At 44.0% G+C, this 18,509-nt stretch overlaps 1 protein-coding gene across 1 annotated transcript in view; it reads left to right on the top strand.

The window, feature by feature from the left end:
* The window catches only part of VOPP1 (VOPP1 WW domain binding protein), a 62,226-nt gene extending 49,681 nt beyond the window's left edge, over nt 1-12,545 (top strand). The window contains exons 3-5 of the mRNA XM_030504481.1: nt 5,928-6,005; nt 8,032-8,168; nt 12,074-12,545. Of these exons, the coding sequence (XP_030360341.1) occupies nt 5,928-6,005; nt 8,032-8,168; nt 12,074-12,255 (397 nt within the window). The 3' untranslated portion in view covers nt 12,256-12,545. The remainder of the gene's footprint in view (nt 1-5,927; nt 6,006-8,031; nt 8,169-12,073) is intronic.
* The last annotated feature ends 5,964 nt before the right edge of the window (nt 12,546-18,509 follow it).

Raw genomic sequence — 18,509 nt, 5'->3', positions numbered from 1 at the left:
GTTTCTACTCTGTAGGAAAAAATGACCTGACAGCCCCTTTCCCTCTTTTGCCTTACGTTTTCTTATGTAGTTAAGGGCTGGGTGACTTATCGAGTACCTGGCTCACTATATCTCTAGTGCTGTTCTGGGTGCAAGCAGCAGTGTTTTACTCTCAAGTACAGATATTCCATTGCTGCGTTCATCTATGAAGCAGTTACACTTGTTTATATAGTTATATATTCACCAAAATCAGACCTACATTTTACAAGGTGCTGTTCTTGCATGTGCTGAGAGATCATCTTTGCTATGTGTAAGAAAAGAAATGCTTAGAACCTGTAACTGCAGGTGGAATTGGGTCCCTGCTGAAAATTAGGCCATGTACACAGACATGCTAAGGAGACACAAGAAGCTCTAAGACTAAGGCTGGAAAGTAGATGTTGACTATCACTGCTCCAGCAGCCCTTTAGGACCTTCCCTGTGTTACTGCTCCTCAAGCATTTAAGTGAATGCCAGTGGAGGGATGTGGCCTTTGTTTACATCATCTTTCTGGACAGCAATTAAACCACTTTAGGACTTAGAAATAGTTACTTAGGTGGGACTCCTGAGTGCAGAGTTGGGCTCTGTTTTGATTTCCATGTTCAGTGGGCTGCTGTAGCAACATGGATTCCTTGGAATAACAGCTCCACTGTGTTTGTAGCATTAAGCTCCTCCACATGTCTGGTGGTCTTCCCCATCTATGCAGTCAATAACCTAGGTGTTTCCTTACATAACAGCACAGGCAATGGTTTTGCTTTGAAAACTGCTTTTTATTGAAAGATGGAAATGCACATACAGAATGGGCTCAAATGAATCAACGGTGAAATAAACTTGGTAGAAAAATAAGTCCCTCTCAGTTATGTGATACACTATCTATTGATCCTCATTTCTCATCCTTCAGGTCTAAATCTGAGTCTTGTGGCAGTGTAGTCCTGTTGAGCTCAGTGGCATTACTCCTTATTGAGAGCACAGCGAAGACTGAGCTTCACCAGCACTGTTTCTGCTAGTCACTTTGTGGTGGTTGCCTGCTTTGCTTTGCTTTTTGTTTCCTGGCTTGTTTGATTTTTCTCTGTTCAGCCTCACTGTGTGCTGGCAGCTGAGTTCCAAACAGATTAAATATTTAAAAAAAACCCCAAACCTTTTGTCCTAGAACAAGTAAACACATATGCACACTTCAGCTGTCTCCCTTCATCTCTTCAATACTAGCAGACCTGAGCCTTCTGGCTTTGAGGGCTTAGCACTGAGTCTGCCTGGAGGTGACCCAGCAGTCCACTCCTTCCAGTTCTTATGAGCATTTGTTGTTCTCCTTCTGGTTGTTTCCCCATGCCAGTATCAGGGCCAGAGCTGGGACTTCCTTGGAAATCTGATGCTGCTAGCTATTCGCCCAAAAATCTTTATTTTTTGATCTTGGTTTTGGTCTTTTGCTGTCTCCTCCTTTACATAACTTCCTGGCTCCCTTTGGTTTTCCTCCCCTCACTTCAAAAACTGCCAGTGCTGCTTGTATTCCAATGAATCCCAGTTTGCTTCCCAGATCTTACACATATATGCAGCAATGATTCAAGCTATGACTGGCATGCAGCCCTTTTGGGAATTAAAGTCAGGCTTGTCTTCAGGACACTGGTTAGAAATCATGCACTTTACAGATACAGTAAAGGTTGTGGGGGGTTTGTGGTTTTCTTTCGTCTCCCATCCTCTGTGTCTATAGTTGGGTTTCTGCCACTACATGTGGATTAACAATTTATGTTTTTACTCTTCCAAAAGGCATTGATAATCAATCATGTCAAATGTTAAACTGAGTTTTGGCACATTTGATGCAATTGGTTTAGAGGGGAAAACTAGAGAGCGCTACAGCCTGCATTTCAAAGGTGTTGATGGGGAATATCCATGTTGAGTGAGTGAGGACAGGGAATGTTGTCAGACCACTAAGACCATACAGTCTACTGGATTCTGTAATCCTTGCTTTGCCTCTTTAACTTTTCCACTTTTCAGCAATTGCCAATCAGGGAATTATTTTTAGATGCAGTTCTTCGCTGTGGCAGCTCTGCTAACAAGGGTCTTGTTCAGCTGTGTAGATGTGGGTATAAATGGAAAAGAGCTTCTGGACCATTGCATTGAGCAATTATCCACAGAACACCTGCAGGTACAGGGTTGGTTTGTGGGGTGTGGGTCATACCATATACCTTTATGTGAAAATTTGTGCTTTGCTTGTCCGTTAAGGAAAGAAATTCATCATCGTGATTTCAGTGTGAACCCATACAGAATGCTTATCACTATGATCTGACATGCACAGTAGCTTTGGTCTCTTACACAGCAGTTCCTTGGTGTGTCAGCAGTACAAGTCATTGGACATGCAGGTGCATTCATTTCATTCTACTGAATTATGAATGAAAAGATGTACCTTCTAAATCATAAATCACATTGCAGACAGTTTTCAAAAGAGAGACCGTATGCTTGGTGAAGTCGCAGATGAGCAACTAATGGATCATGTCTTATCCCACATAATGGGTTAAATTTTGATCAATGAAACAAGCATTGCCCTAGGGAAATGCCGTTCTGGGGATCATAATTTATGTGTGAAAGAGGGAAATTGGATTTAGAAAAGTCTTCTGAAGGAGATGGGCTCGGTCCAGTTCAGATTAGAAGTAAGGCTCATTCTTTTTCAACTGGCATTGGGCACAACCAGTCCTTCTCCATAAAGCAGAGCCAAAGCATAAGTATAACTTAAAGGATATGCATACCAGTTCAATAAATATATGTGCATGTGTTTAATTGGGGGTTTTTTATGAACCAGCGTCTTAATTCTGCTGGGATTTGCTGACTGGCAGTAAAAGATAGTACATCAAAGACTGATTACACTTAAGCATCTATGTTACTCTATTAATCGGCTGATTTTATTGTCATCTTTTGCCTGCTAATAAATCTGGCTTTTGTAAGTTAATTTTCTTGTAATTGGGATCGATGTTGTCAGAAGCTGTGTTGCTTTTTCGTAGCACATTAAGTCAAGAACAAGAGATCAGCAGAGGTTTTGTGGTACCCTGATGGCAGTATCAGTAAATGGGCCATTTGTTCTTCCAGTCTTTTTTTGGCGCTGCTATCAAGTGGTGGGGAATAGAAACAGCAGGTTGTTACCATGGCATCATCCTTGATTCCAGGCTCCTACATATGGGTACATGTGTCCATACTCACAAGCATACAAAACACAGCACCTGCTTGGTTTTATGGGTAAAAAGTGAAAAGGTTACTCAAAGGGATTTCCCTCTGAGTTGTGATACTGGCTTAGCTTCACAGATCCACCCAGCAAATGCAGTGCTTAGCCTTGGATAAGTTGCCTCAGAAAGCTTACTGGCTATTAGAAAATGGAGCTTCTCTAAGCACAACCTTAATGAGAGACTTCTTCATCCTTTGCATCATTGTTTTCAGCCATTTGAAAGTGCGATCATCTGTGTAGGAGATGAAACTTCTCTTTGATGGCCTGCTTGTTTCGCATTCAGTGGTCTCAGGAGCTTCATAAACATTCAGCAGTTGAGCCTTTCTGTCTTCTAGCTGGTACTTTAGTCTTCTCTTGCTGGAAGAAAAGCTAAGCCACTGAGACTTTAAAAACGGTGCTGACTTGTAGCCTGGACAATTTAGACATTAAAAGTTAAAAGTAAATTCAGGTACTGTACTCCTCATACAGACACTGTTTTAATTTTGGTGGTTTGAATTACCATAATTATGTATTTTAAAAGAGCCTTTTTCCATCTCTTCTGGCTCTGGAGGAAACATGCAAAATAAGTGAGGCAAGGGTGGGCAGGGGAGAAGTATATGTGCATCCTCTCTCTCTGTTTTAGTTCAACATTTAATACAAGTTAAGCTTTTAGAGCTTAATCTGGGAAATGGCTTTGGGGCCAGGCACTGCTTGTGGTCAGGTGTATGTGTCTGTGCTGACAGAGCCAGTGTGTGGAGGCAGAGGTGAAGACTGCTCACACCCCTAAAATCCTTCTCTTTTTTTGGCCTGAAATGCCTCAAGAAGGGCTTCTAAGTTTATGGGCTCTGTTTCCTCTCTGCTTTTCTGGCCCAACAAAGTCCTTGCTGTACAGCAGCAGCAAAAGGGGTAAGTGCCCATCAACGCGGATGAGGTGCTCCAACCAAAAGCACGTTGAAGAGCAGAAGGGGTACCATGACCACTAGTTTAACAGAAGGCAGCTGCTGCCACCCCGTTTTGTAAGGGGCCAGAACCTAACCATGCATTTAAGATATGTCTTGAAAGCTCTTGTTGTGTTGATCCATTTGGGGAGCATGGAAGAAGGCTTAATCTCTTGGTCCCAACAGGACTGAAGTTAATGCTGAATCACTAAATCTTGTTAGTAGTTTTGTGAGTTTTGAGTATGAGCAGTTTTTAGGGTCCTGGCAAGCTTTAAAGAATAAAGGTTGGAGATGGGTTGCTTTTAGTTCCAGGGACAGCAAAGTGAGTATTTTTTGGCATGAGCATCTTACTATTCTTGCGTCTCAGGCTGGGTGCCTGAGTATCTTAATGGACCTTCCCCTGCTGATCATGTCAGATCCTCTGCCTTGCTTAAATAAAACCTGCTTACTTGTCATCACAAGAGTGGGTAACTCTTTTCACTTGGAAAACAACTGATTATGTATCCATAGAGCATCCTTCTCTGGCCTCAATTAGAGGCTGAAGCCTATGTGTCTTGACATATTTTGTGAGCAAAGTCTTGGTAATTGAGCGTGTAAATTTGTAATTGTCTGTACAATTATCCAATTGATTCTTTTTTCTTCTTAGTTAGCATACAAAAATGGGAGCATAGTCATGCAGTTGGGCAGATTTTCCAAACCCAGATGCTTAAACATGTGCTTTGAGCATACAGATGTGAACACTCTTAAGAAGATCAATCCAGTTGTGTAACCTCCTCTTTTGATACGTGGATATGCTGATCTGTGTGTTTTCATCCAAGTCTATGGCATAACATAGTTTCTGTGTTAGCTTTGTCCTTTTTCCTAGTAAATACGTTTCACTGGGCAGTTACCATAGAAATCGTTCAGGGATTGCTGTTAATGTGCTGGCTTTTAGTGAAGTGCTGCCTTGTGCTTACAATGGTTGGTGCTATGATACCTTTTAAATACCTTCTATTCCATATGAAATATTAATTTAAAATGTGTTGGGGTTTTATTTTTTTGGAGGAAAGCCTATTTAAATAATGGGACTTGTTGGCAGCTGCAGTCCAGTGCAACTTCTGAGAAGCAAAAAATGCCGTTAAATTTGCAATTAACAGGAGGCTTGAAGTTTCCCCTGCACTTGGTGATTTCTCTGTTTGGAAGCTGCTGATTTGCAAAGAATGAGCAATCTGGCAGTTCTGACCTTGCAAATCTTGTCTGTTGCAGTGAATAAAAATCCCAAATGGCTCATGTTTGAGGTCTGCAACGTTCATTTACTGTGAAGGAAAGCACAGTAATGCTGCTTTTCTTTATAACATGTCCTTTGATATAGAATTAAACATTACATTCAGTCTTTTTGAGATGGCTTTAAGAGAAGTATACAGGAAGGTAGTTTCAGTAACGTGCAAAAAGTTCCTGAATGCTGATAGAACTGTGCCATGGATGTGTACATGTGATTGACAACTTTATCTGGCCAAGGGTAGTCTGTTCTTATCAAAAGACCCACAGAATGATTTGGGTTGGAAAGTCCAACCCCCCTGTCATGGGCAGGGACATCTTTCAGTAGATCAGGTTGTTCAAAGCTACATCCCAGCTGGTAGTTCAAGCTACATCTTGAACACTTGTGGGAGGCTTTGCCTCCCAAGCTCATGGCAATGTTGTAAATAACGCCTTGGGCAGGGGTGCAGACAGCATCAGAGTCAGGGATGCTGTTTTAATCTGAGTGACAACCACTCCTCTAATGCCTTTTTCTCTCTGTTTCTCTGCAGATGTCGCTCCTATGAGGATTGCTGTGGTTCAAGATGCTGTGTGAGAGCTCTCTCTATCCAGAGACTATGGTATTTTTGGTAGGTCAGGGTATTTGGGAATTTTATGTCTGTCCTGTTCTTGTTTTGTTTGTAGGACTTAAATCAGGGTGCTGCCAGGCTTAGTATTTTAAAGTAGGGTACAAATATGCAGTGTCTGTACATACATATGCAAGGAGTTTAGGTTTTTGCTTAAAAATTCTCCTGATGTAGTGAGAAAACATGGAAAAAGGAAGTTCCTTGTGTCAGGTTGACCTTTCCTGCTAGACTGTACAGGCAGTGGTCCCGCTTTTATCCAGAATTGCTGAATTCCTTACGTCTGTCCCAGCTACTACCAAGCAGCAGCATTTGTCCACTTTTGTTGGGCTCTCAGTTTTAAAAGAGGATTGTATAAGGAGGATTGTGCATTTAGGCAGGGTTTAAGATATTCCTGCCAGCTGAATTGCAGCTTCAATTAAAAAGGAAGAGAGATACATTTGTGACTATGAGGATTTTACTGGAGATGACAGCAATGGGAAAGAAGGCAGGAAGATCTGAGCTTGTGAAACCAGCAGCTCAGTAATCTGGATAAAGCTTAAACTAAGCACTGTTATATGCATAATGAAAAAATAAGGTAAATTTCGTTTTGGAGAGGAATTTAAGAGAGCACCTGAATAAAACCTTCTTATTGCAGTAGAGAGAAAGCAAAAGCTCTCCTAGAAAATGTGATTTTCAGGCATTTTTATATAGAATTTGATTTGAAGACTGCTTAAAAGAAGAAGTCCTTCAAAATTGTAACGAATAAACACTGAAAAACAGAAGCCTGATAGTAATACAGAGATTTCCTGAAGCTGACTGTGGGATTTTGGTGTACAATCCTCACTGATCTAACTGAGGAGCTCTGCATCTCAATCCCTGGGGTGACGTCGTAAATCTCTGTTTTTCTGTTGAGAACAAATCCTTTGCAGGATCACTGCCAAACGGGAATGTATTAATATTGGCTTAGGGAAACAGGACCTCCTTCTGCTCTCGTTTCCACTGTAAAAACAAGGAACAGAATCTGACCCTTTGCGTGAAATACCGCTCGCTGCCATGCAGTGTCACACTCTTCCTCTTGGGCACCTAGAAATGCTCCAGAGGAGATAAGCACAGTGTGTAGGCTTGCCTTTCTGGCCAACTTCAGTGGCCTCTGGCCAAATTCCATCCCTTCCAAAAGAGCACAGTTGGCACTGTCTTCCAGTAAAGAGCCCTAAAATGAGGTGGCAATTAGAGGCAGAAGAACCATTTGGGTTTACAGGAGCTTGTTTCAGTCATTAGCATGTCTGATAGTGGATCAAGGAAACAGTGAAAGCCACTGTCTGAGGAGCAAAATCTTCTGACATGTCCTTGCTGCATGTGCCTGTTTCCACAGCACCCAGGAAAGAGAATGATGAGGACAGAGTAGTCAGGTTGGAAAAGGACCTGAGAAGAGAAGAACTGAAGCAAAATTATGTCCTTTTCCTTGAGAATGTATATCCCGTCTAGGAAGCACAGAGCAAACCTTGTAATCTTCAGTGCCAAATGCTTCAGTCTTCTGGCTTGAGCTTAAGTGACAGCTACCATATTTCCCATGGGAAACAAAATGACAGTGTTGAGTAATTTAAGCACATCTAAGAATCTTCTTAGGGCAACTGCCACAAACTTTCTGGACAGCCTCAATGCTGTAAGCATGAGGTTTGTGTACAGGATACGCAGTCTGAAACTGTACCAACCTGGAATTTCAGTTCAACATCCCAATGGCAAAGATCAGGTGTGAACCTGAACTTTCCAAAAGTTCAGGGGTGTTTTAGTTTCATATTTCTGTTTTACGTAACAGAAAATATTGGACAATAGTACTGATTGCTAAAGATGTCTATAATATATCCATAAGTGCCCTATGAGTGCTATCTCAAATAATAGACGTTCTTTCAAGAGACAATCTATTTAAGAAACCCTGATAAAAGTCATAGGCTGATGATTGCTAGATGATAATCTTGTTTCTCTCTATTAGCAGTCTGGGTATGAGAGCTGCCTATATGCAGATGGGTTTTTCTCTTTTCTCTTTGCCTAGGTTCCTTTTGATGATGGGGGTTTTGTTCTGTTGCGGAGCTGGTTTCTTTATCCGAAGACGGATGTACCCTCCTCCACTAGTAGAAGAACCTACTTTTAATGTGTCTTACACCAGACAACCAGTTAACACTGCATCAGGTCAGACACTGCTTGTTAAACAAGTTTCACTATTTTCTTTATTTGCCAAAGCATTTAAAAAGGGTGGGTTTGAGGGGTTTGTTTGTCTGGGTTTTGGAAACTGTGGGATTTGGACAAGGAATTGAACTGCATGAAGCCATGCAGCCACCTCCTGTGATGAGTGAAGTCTTCTGCCTTTCAAACAGCATAATTCAGCTGCAGCGTACTGAGTGGTTTTGAAACCCAGAATGACAGGACTTTCAGTTCCCTTCTGTTTTGGTTCCTAATATCTTTACAGCTGTCTGTCCATGCATGGAGGGAGTGTAGCAACTTCACACTTTGCAGCATAGACAAAACAATAGTGAAATGATATCCAAAATGAACAGTGACATGAAGAAAGATTTTTAAATACAGTTGGTAACATCTGGCAGAAGTGAAGGAAAGCCTGAAGTTTTTCTTTCACAATCTGGCTATCAAGTATTCTCTTTTTGATTTGCCTTCCATGCTCTATGATACAATTTTTCTGCAGCAAAGTGGTCCTTCTCCCCTTGTTAGTCTGCTGCACTCTCTGGTCAGTAATGGCTGTGAGCAACAGGAGGATCTACCTAGAGATAGCTCCTCTGGCAGTACTGCTTTCTAAGTTTGTTATTTCTTCTCCTCTGGCTGTTAGGTAGTCCCAGTTGGGAGAATCCTGTGGAGTAATACTCACCTGTAAGCAGGTGTTTGTGCCTTATGGGAGCATTTTAAATCCAGCTCTCTCTAGTTGGAAGATCTTCTACAGTGCTGAGATTTTATTCGAGTGCACACTCTGGTGCTTGCTTTCTTCCTGCCTCATCAAGGCCAAACTGAGACATTTTTAACCACTCTCCAGATTGCATAAGCCAGTGCTAATTTGTGCCAGTGAAAGTACACATGCAGGCATACTTCTACCCTGACACTTCTCCTCCCAAGCTGTCATTTAATTGCACATTGTATTAGAGAGAGCTGCAGCCAGAGGATAATCACCTTTTCTGACAACTTTTTTTTTTAATTGGCAATTTGGTTTTGTTTCATGCTGACTTGGAAGTGGAAATACAACTGGTTTGTAATGAGAAGGATGATCTCTCTGAAAATTTGGTGCTTCAAACCTTTCTATCAGAAATCAGCTTCTGAGCCGTTACATCTCTGTGCAATACTGTGGCTGCATCAAGACAGCCTCCTTAGAAAAGTGTTCTAAAGCCCTTCTAGCTACCTATGACTGTGAGTGTTGTGCAGAGATGCAGCATTTGGGCTCTCCCTGCTGTCGTGCCAGCTATTGCACACCCGTGTGCCTTGTGGAGGCTGTGGAAATGCTTTCTTGCACCCTTAAGCATGTACTCGTAGACGTGCATTTCCTCCCTCTCTAGGGAGGTCTATATGAATAGAAAGATGTTACAGTCACAAACTGGCACTTTATTCACCTTCTTTTTGTTTAAATCCTAAGAGTTGGGTTTTTTATAGGGCTTCCATTCTGCATCTGTTTTTCTGCTTGACTGAACAAGCATTTCCACAGAGAGTATTTATTTTTCAACAGTGGAGGGTTGGGGAGGAGCCAAAGTAACTAAAGTCATACTTTTAAGCCTGAAAAATAACCTCAAGATTATGTGAACAGGGACCAGTTTTGGCTTGGTTGTTAAATACCAGATTTAATTTTAGAGCACATGTTTTATGGGTTTTTGTGACACTTCACAGAACACAAGTTGTGGGTAAATCATAAAATGAGCACAAGCCCCGTGATGACCTGCTTGTGCCACCTGCATCCAGACTGTTATTGCTGTTGCTTAAAAGCTTTGGGCTCTGAGCTAACCCCACCAATTTGGGGTGGGTTTTTTTGCACTTTTATCCTAGGAATATTCAACAGCAAAAGCAATGGGAATTAGTAGTCAAACAAGTTCTCATTTTCTGCTAGCTCCTCTTCCAGGTTTGGTGGCAGTAGCCAGTTCCCTGTTGAGGTGGAGCCCTTGAAATGTGGCTCCTTGCCCATCTCCCTCCTTCCCTGCAGCATCTCCTGCCATCCCAGCAGCAGCCTGGAAGTGGGAGGTGCTTTTTCTGTGGGCCTGATGGGAAAATGGATTGAACACCTCAAGCAGCAGTGTGCAGACCTAGTGGTATCTTTCACTTCAGTCCTAACCTACATAGACCCAAACTGGCAGTTCAGGTGCTAGAAAAGGTTGAGTCCCTTTGTAGACACTTAGCAAATACTTACTGAGCTGATCCTATAAGGAAGTCAATATTCAGGTGTGGTTTTCTGCTGGGTTTAATGAACTGAAAATGTATCTCAAAAGACTAGTGTCCACACTTGCCCTCTGCCTCCCCCCCCTCCAAGTTTTAATACTACACAGAAGTTTTAATGAAAACAGGTATTTTCCTAATGAGCAAGCTGCAGCGAGCTACCTCAGCCTCTCCCATGTCCCCAGCAGAAATGTGGAGCTAGGCAGGATATAACTTTAAAACAAAAATGCTTAAGAAAAATGCTACAGAAGAGGGTATTAGCTCAAACCGTGGAGAGGTAGGACTCGGCTCCTGTTCCCAGCCTGCTTTCTCCTGCAGCTGTATGCTGATGCTATAGGTGGAAGCAGAACAAGGGTTTCTCATCACTGCAGCAAAGGGAAAGAGGCTGCAGAGAAGCTCTCTGCACTTAGGCAAAAGGAAAAATAACTGTGGTGGTGTGTTAAAAGTTACTGTGTTAAGAAGTAAATAACTGTGTTGGTGATCTGCTTTCCTGCTGAGTGTCCAAACAAAGCTCTCTAGGCAGACACCCCAGGCTCTGGGACAGTTTGCATCCCCAAGCCTTATAGCTCAACCCATCTAATTTGATATCAGGACACCTTTTTGGGTTTGGTATGTAGCTCCTGAATGCTTAAAGTACTAAAGGATGCTTAAAGCTTCAGTAAGCCTGTATTCCTTCTGTTGCAATATTGAGTCCTAGTGTCACTGAGTCATGGAAAGGAATGATTGAGGGGAAAATCCCTTAGAGGCTGTGTCGTTATAGGAAAACCAGACTAGCTTCAAAAGAAGAAAACTTATTGCTCAGTCATGATGCTTTTTTTGTTTGTTTATTTAAGTCCAGCTTTTTGTAAATAGACAGAAAGGGAAGAAAACTAATTTACATCTTGAGATAGAGACAGTCTGGGATTTTAATTGCTGGAATTAATTGCTTTAAGTCATCTTCCACCAGCCACTGCAATAGCTGAGGAGGGTTACACGCCACCTTTGTTATTCCTCGTGGCAGCAGTCTCTGTTACCTCTCATGTGTCACAGCTAAGGAATTCTGCGTTTGATCATCCGTTTCCTTTCCTTGTCCCTGCAGGCTCCAACATCATTTCCTAAATTTAATCTGTGCAAAGCAATCTTCTCCCATTGTTTTAGCCAGCCATAATTGGCTTCCACTTGGCGTTTTGCTTCATACATGTTTACTCCTTAGCTTTATCATGCCTAGAAGGGAAACTATCTGTTTGAGATGCACTTTGGCTTACAGGCAGATCCAGTACACCACAGAATAATCTGTGAATCCCTTTTGCAAGGCTTGACTCCTGGGTCAGGATTGCAGTGGAAACCCCTTTGTCCATCTGGGATCCCACAGTTCTCTCTGCAGGCGTGGCAGCTTTTCTGTCTGGGAAACTGAGCAGGGCTCATTGTTTTCCCCTCTCTGATGGTAGTCACTTGGGGCAGTGGTGCCATTTATTTCACTAAATGATTTCCATTGCATGCAAAATTGAAACTTTTTGGGGAAATCTCAAGAAGTCGTGCAAGCCTGGGTTTTCTCTGGAATGGGAAAGAGGTGTCTCCTTGTCTTCGCTCGGATGAACACCGTGAGAAAACCTGTCCAAGCATGTAGAGCACAGGCTCTGGGAGAGCACAACCTGATGCCATTGCTGATACCTTTTCTCTGCTTTCCTTTCTTTCAGGGTCACAACAACCTGGAGTGCCGTATTACACAGATCCAGGTGGACCTGTGATGAATCCCATGGCTATGGCTTTCCACGTCCAGCCCAATTCCCCGCAAGGAAACCCAGTTTATCCCCCCCCACCTTCCTACTGCAACACACCACCTCCCCCTTACGAGCAGGTGGTGAAATCCTCCACGTGAGGACTCTCTGGCTCTCTGACCTGACTGTGTGAGAAGAAGGTGCCATTGTAAAATGACCGCAATGGAGGGCATCCACCCTTTTGAACACTTGCTAGTTCTGCAAGTCCTCTCTCCCTCCCTTCCCTGCACCTTCCCCATTTAAAGTTACTTGCAAAGGGATGATTTTAAAGGTTTTTTTTTCCTTTTTTTTCTTTTTTTTTTTTAGTAGAAGTGGATTTTTTCTTTGTCTTCAAAATGAGAGAAGTTGTCTTTGTAATGCTTTTAATGGAAACCTATATTTAAAACCTTTATGTCTTTCTCTTTATTTACTGTTCATTTCAGTCATGGGTTTGATTGCATTGGGGCAGGCTATTGATAGCAGTTCTTTGTGCAACCCCAGAGTGATGACCCCATAGCACAAATGCCCTCATCTGAGGGAAATGACAGAGAACAGAGGATAGAAGAGGCAGGGCAATGCTTTTACCAGAAATGGTAACCACCATCTTTTTCTTTTACGATTTGCTTGTACAGTTTGGTTCTGACACACAGCAGGAAGATGCTGTGATAGAAGTCGCTGTGACTGGAGCACCAGCGTTGGTCAAGTCATAGCAGGGGCTTTGCCAAGTGCCCTAGAAAAGAAGGAGTCATTACTTTAAACCATGCATCTAAAAAGTGGAGGACTGGGACTTGACCAGCACCTGGACTTTGCCTCTCTGCCTACATGACCAGCATCTTGCCTGCCCGGCTTTGACAGCAGTGAGATTATATGAAACAGCTGATGACCTAAGTGTTGGTAGTGAGAGGGAGGTGTTATAACCTCAGTGATACTTGTGCTTGTGCCTCTCAACGGAACAGTTAGAAACACTGAAATATGTAGCAAAGTTTTCTTCCTTAAATTGGGAAGTCAGAAGGAATGGGAGCACACTTCCAGGTTTGCTCCCTATGATGTTAATGGGGAGTTTCATCCCTGAGAAATAGTATGGTCTTTCATTATGGTCTTACTGCTGCCACAGAGTAGAGCTGTCATCTCCAGGTGACACATCTGTAAAATTGCTCTCTTCTCTAGGCCAGGCAAACAAACAGCTTTTGGGTACTGGTCCTTAAGAGCAGTTCCTTGACCTCATGCACAGATGTTTGTCTTTCTATGACTCTTAGCTCATCATGTGTTTTGTTGTGAAGGGCCCCAGGATTCCCAGTTCACCATCTCATGCTTGTGGCTGACAGTCTCAGTGACCACAAGTCAACACCTTCAGATAACCACAAAGCCCCTTTACCCGTGAGGGCTCTCACACCCATCTATGTCTAGCAAAAATGTGAAGCTGCTGAGACATGACTACATACATACTAATGGAACCTTCTCATGCATGTGCAGAGCCATGTTACTAATGAGTGACAAAAAGAAGATGCCATCACCTTTTACTTCTGAAGGACCTGCAGAAACAGCATAGCTGAAGGTTAGGAGTCTGATACGGTCCTTTGGGTACTGGATGAATGCTCACTCACTGCCAATACACCAACTACTCCTATGTCACTCCAGCCAGGGTACAGAGGTCACCAAGGTGGTTTGGAGTAATCTGAAGATCTGTGTTGCACAGGGAGCCGAAGCTTTGTTGTGCTGTTAATGCATGCCAGTGGCTTATGAGAACTTGTTCCTAAGCTGGCTTTGCAGAACTGGCAGAAAAGAGCATCCCTTTTATTATGAAAAACCACTAAGGGCCACTGTTACTAAAAGCTGCTGGTGGAGTTAGTCATCTGGAGCAGAGCTAGCTTTTGAGGAGACCTGACTTGGGTGAAATTGTAAGAAGGCTTTCCCTTACTGTGCATCATAATGAGGGACGAAGCAAAGTACTTGTGTGTGTGCAGCATAGACCCAGCAAACACGGTGACAAAGAAGTTCAGTTTATATGTGATGACTGGGTCCGTCTGCACACAACAACTGTATGTAGTTTCTAAATTGGTGTGCACTTGAAGTTCAAAGTTCAGTTCACTGAATGTGGTTGTGTATAGACAACATAATGTTTTAAAAAATCCGTTCCTTTTTCTGTCAAGAGAAATGACCACAGACCTCCTGTTAGTAGATAGATGTTGTTAAATCCTTTTATATTTCAAGATGTATTTGTGACAGCAGGCATTTTCTTGAACACATTGAATAGAACCCTTCTATAGTGAATTCTTATGCTGTACATTGAAATTCAGCTTCTGAAGTCTCGCTGGTTTATTTGCTAGTGTTGATGGATAACACTACCTCTTACAACACATGCACTCCTCTGCTAGCAAACTTGCTTGGTCTTCTCCTGAAAACACAGTACTTGCATGGTCATCCATATGAATTACTTGCAAACTGTTTACATGCCCTTCTTCTCATTGCCTGGCTTTGGGAAGTTTTTAGCTTTTCCTTTGTTTCCCCCCCCGCTTAGTTTAAAAAACAGGAAGTGAAGAGAAAGAAGGGAGAAGCCCTATAACTTTCAGTAGGGTGATAACAACAATATGAAGTTGATCAGGAGTGTACATTGCACATTTTGCAAGGTTAGGTTGGTGGGTTGGAGGATGGATGGAGCAGAAGTGAAGGTCTTTTCTAGGACAAGAGGAAACGGCCTCAAGCTGCACCAAGGGAGTTTTAGACTGGAGATTAGGAACAATGTCTTCCCCAAAGGGTGCTCAGGCATTGGAACAGGCTGCCCAGGGCAGTGCTGGAGTCACCGTCCCTGCAAGTGTTCACACACTGTGTAGCCGAGACCCTCAGTGCCATGGGTTAGTGGTGGCCTTGGCAGTGCTGGGGAGCAGCTGGACTTGATGATGATCTTAAAGGTCTTTTCCAACCTGGTTGATTCTATGATTCTACTGTCTTGGGGGCTTCTATTGCTCATAAAACTTGTGCAGGTTTTCCTTTGAAATGTGTTTTAGTAAAGTAAGATTGGATGTTGCTGTACCTTTAGCCCTCTTCATTGCTCTTTCCTGAGCTGTATGTTTAAAGTTCTTTGTATCACTGAGCAGCGTTCAGAGTGTGACCTCTTGTGTGCAGAGGAGGAGCGAAGGCAGCGCTAACGCCACCGAGAGGTTGGTACTCGACAGCACTTCAGCAAGCCAGATGTGAAACACAGGCTACACCTCTGGAAAGGGCAGGGTTCCTCCTCACCAGCAGGCAGTGATGACAGGTCACACAGGTGAAGGAAAACCTCATCTTCCAACAGGATTTTACTTGGCAGTAGTAATGCCTTAGGAGCTGCCAGCTGCTGCAGCTTCACTGGTAGGGACTTTGTGTGGTGTGATGGTGCTTTATCTGTTGGGATTCCTGTGTCGGATTCTCTGGGTGCTGCTCCTGCATGCTCTCTCTAACACAGCAGATACTTTGGTCCCTCCCTGATGAGGCAGGGTGATGTTTGCCTTTGGGATCTCACCATCTACATCAGGAAGTTGATTTAATGTGTTGTGGGGATACGTGTCCTGGTTCTCGAAGATTGGGGGTGGTGAAGGGTGGGATTTAAATGCCTTGAACAAGGCTTGTGCAGAATGCTTGAGCTGAGCTGCTGAGCCTGGGGGGGGGGGGGTGAGCCGCGAACATAAATGTTGCCCCCTTGAGGTCCTTTCTTCAGTTGTGTGTTCTCAAAACGTGTTTGCTGTACCTGTGAGGAGGCACTGATTGGGAGGAACATGCTACATGGGTGAGGGAACCTCTGAGGTCTCTGCTTCTGTGACCCTGGCAGAAATGGGAAGGAGACAGGGATCAATCCCTTTCTGCCACAGGGCAATCTCCAAATATGCTGCTTTGAGAGCAAAGGCACTGCCAGGGACTCTTGGTACACTTACCCTTAGCTCTGGTGTGGCCTCCTTCGTATGTCCAAGGCTTGTGCAACAAGCCCAGGCTTGGGATGAGGAGGGAACCTGCCCTTCCTGTGTCTGGGCAGTTGGTTTTCAGCTGGAGGTTTCATTGTCAGTCCCAGCTCCGAGAAGAAGAGCAAAGGTTATAGAAAACTGGTTGTGCTCTGCTCTCTTTCCTCCTTGGGGATTATGCAGGGAGAGAATGAGCAGAGGTCTTCATAGACTTGTAAGGACCCGACCATCCTTGTGTGCAGCTTGTGCCTCCAGGTGTACTGCAATCAAATTTGGCTCTGAAGGGCTGTTGAAGGTATTCTGAGACCCTCTGACCAGCCTGGGGGGGTTGCTCTGGTTTGAGTGGGGAGGAGAGGATGAATACACTTTTAATATCACCTTCCTCTAGTTAGCTACTGTCAGGAGTAAGCAGGAGTGCAGAGTGACTCCATGGTCATTGTCATTTCAGATGCTGCCTATCCCAGGAGACACTGGGAATTAACTTGCCTTCAGCTTTTGGTTCTCCCTCACCCCTCCTTGTACATTCCACACATCTCCTTTCAGCCCTGCAGCAGGAGAGTGATATCTCACTCAAGATGATTCCTGCTCAGAAGAAAAGCAGCAATGGGGATTGCTTTAATGTCCTACAGCAAGGCTGTAAAGCCTCTTTGAGCAGACAGGCTAGAGCTCACCCTTCAGCCACTGGTGACATTAGGCTCACATTGAAGGGCTGGCTGTAGCCAGAGCACTTCCCAGGCTCAGGAGATGCTTTTTCCCCCCCCAGGAAGGTAAGTTTTCTTCCCATAAAGCGTCTTCCCTCCAACCTGCTTGCTGCCTTATTGAGGGATAGCTCTGTATTGATGGGTGAATTGACTTTGTTGCAGTCTGAGGGTTCATAAGGTTTTGCTGCTGCTGCTTCTTCAGCCTTCCAGCAAATACACAGCCCCAGCACTTGCTGTGATGCCCAGGGCAACTGAAGCACCACTGCCAAGGTGGGTGAGAACCCATCAAGCCAGCGCTGCTAGGCTGAGATAGCACAAACCTGATTCATAGATGTTTGTTCTCGATTCTCCCCTCCCCTTGGGTCTCTCTCCCTGCTCCCTGGTGTGACTGGGTGCCCCATGGCTTGCAGGAGAGGGGCAGATGTTGCCTGCAGCATCCTGCAGCGCCTTCCATGTGCCTCTCGGTCATCAGTTGTGCTGTCAATAGGCTTGACAAGGAGGGTACCAACCCTCCATTTCTGTTTGGTGCTGCCAGGCAGCTGTGCCCCTGTCTCATCACTTTGGGAAAAGATAACGTAGTGACAAGCTTTTTTTGCTGTGTGGATGGGTTTTCTTTTTCCTTTTCTTTAGAGCCCTGTGACAGCTTCCAATGCTGGGACTGCATTTTCCAACAAGCTCTTCAGACTATGTGAGGAAGCAAAGGAGGTATTGCTCTTTCTTCCCTACTTACAGCAAACAAATCCCAGCCCCTTAGATGGGTTAGTTTTATACGCATATACCCAAGAAGCCACTTTTTTTGGCACGTAAGTCAGCCAAGAAGTTACAACATCTTGTCAGATGGTGGAGCCTTATTGTTTTTTCCTTCTTTCATTTTCCTTTTTCTGCTCTATCTAATGTATTGCTGCTAATTCAGTAAGTGAAAGAAATGGGTCAGGATGTATTTGCAGGCCCCATGTGGGAGTCGTGTCCCCCCCCCAGTGCCCTGTTGCTGGGGGTTTGAGCTGCCTTCTGGGATTTTACAGTATTCTGACAGGGAAACCACTACAGAAAGCCCATGCAGGGGAAGATCTAGCATAAGGCAGTTCCTACAAAGCAACTGCTGGATAATAATGCTGTTAAAGAGGAGAGAGACAACTGGCAGGCACTGTCCCAAGCTGCTGTGTGCTGCAGGGTGAAGGGGACAGCAGAGAAAGCAGAGGGAACAGTGACAAGTGAAGCTCCGACCCCAGCCCCTGCAGATGAAGGTAGCTCCTTAGTTGCACGTACGTGTTATTTTGGCTTGAGGTATAGAGAGAAGTCACAAGGATAGCTGTGTGTATCTCTATGTGTCTTTCTCCTGCTGGCTAACCCCAGCTTATCTCATAGCTGCAGCAGGATTTACAGCAGCCCACTTGCACATGTCAAGGAGAAGCGGTGGCTAAAGACAGGTCACGAGTGCTCGCTGTGTACAAATCACAGTTGCAGTGCTGTGCAGAGGGTGGGTTCCTGCACTTCCACATCAGCGTGAAACCAAACGGGAGCCAAGTGAACAATTTCACCAGGAAAAAGCCTGCTGCATCAAAGCACCCTGATGGGACAGGGCTCAGCTATTACCTGACACACAGCACACAGGCTTCCTGCCGCCCCTATCCTACCCTATTTTGATAGGATTCCAAAGAAGTACTGTGTTAGAAAAGCCCCAATGCATTTATCTAGCTACAGCTCAGTTTGTACAGGTTATCTTATCTACAGACCAGAAATAAT

This window comes from Strigops habroptila, chromosome 1 (genome assembly GCF_004027225.2).
Source record: "Strigops habroptila isolate Jane chromosome 1, bStrHab1.2.pri, whole genome shotgun sequence".
Classification (NCBI taxonomy): domain Eukaryota; kingdom Metazoa; phylum Chordata; class Aves; order Psittaciformes; family Psittacidae; genus Strigops; species Strigops habroptila.
Note: the sequence above shows the minus strand (reverse complement) of the source record. Positions and strands in the feature narration are given on the sequence as shown.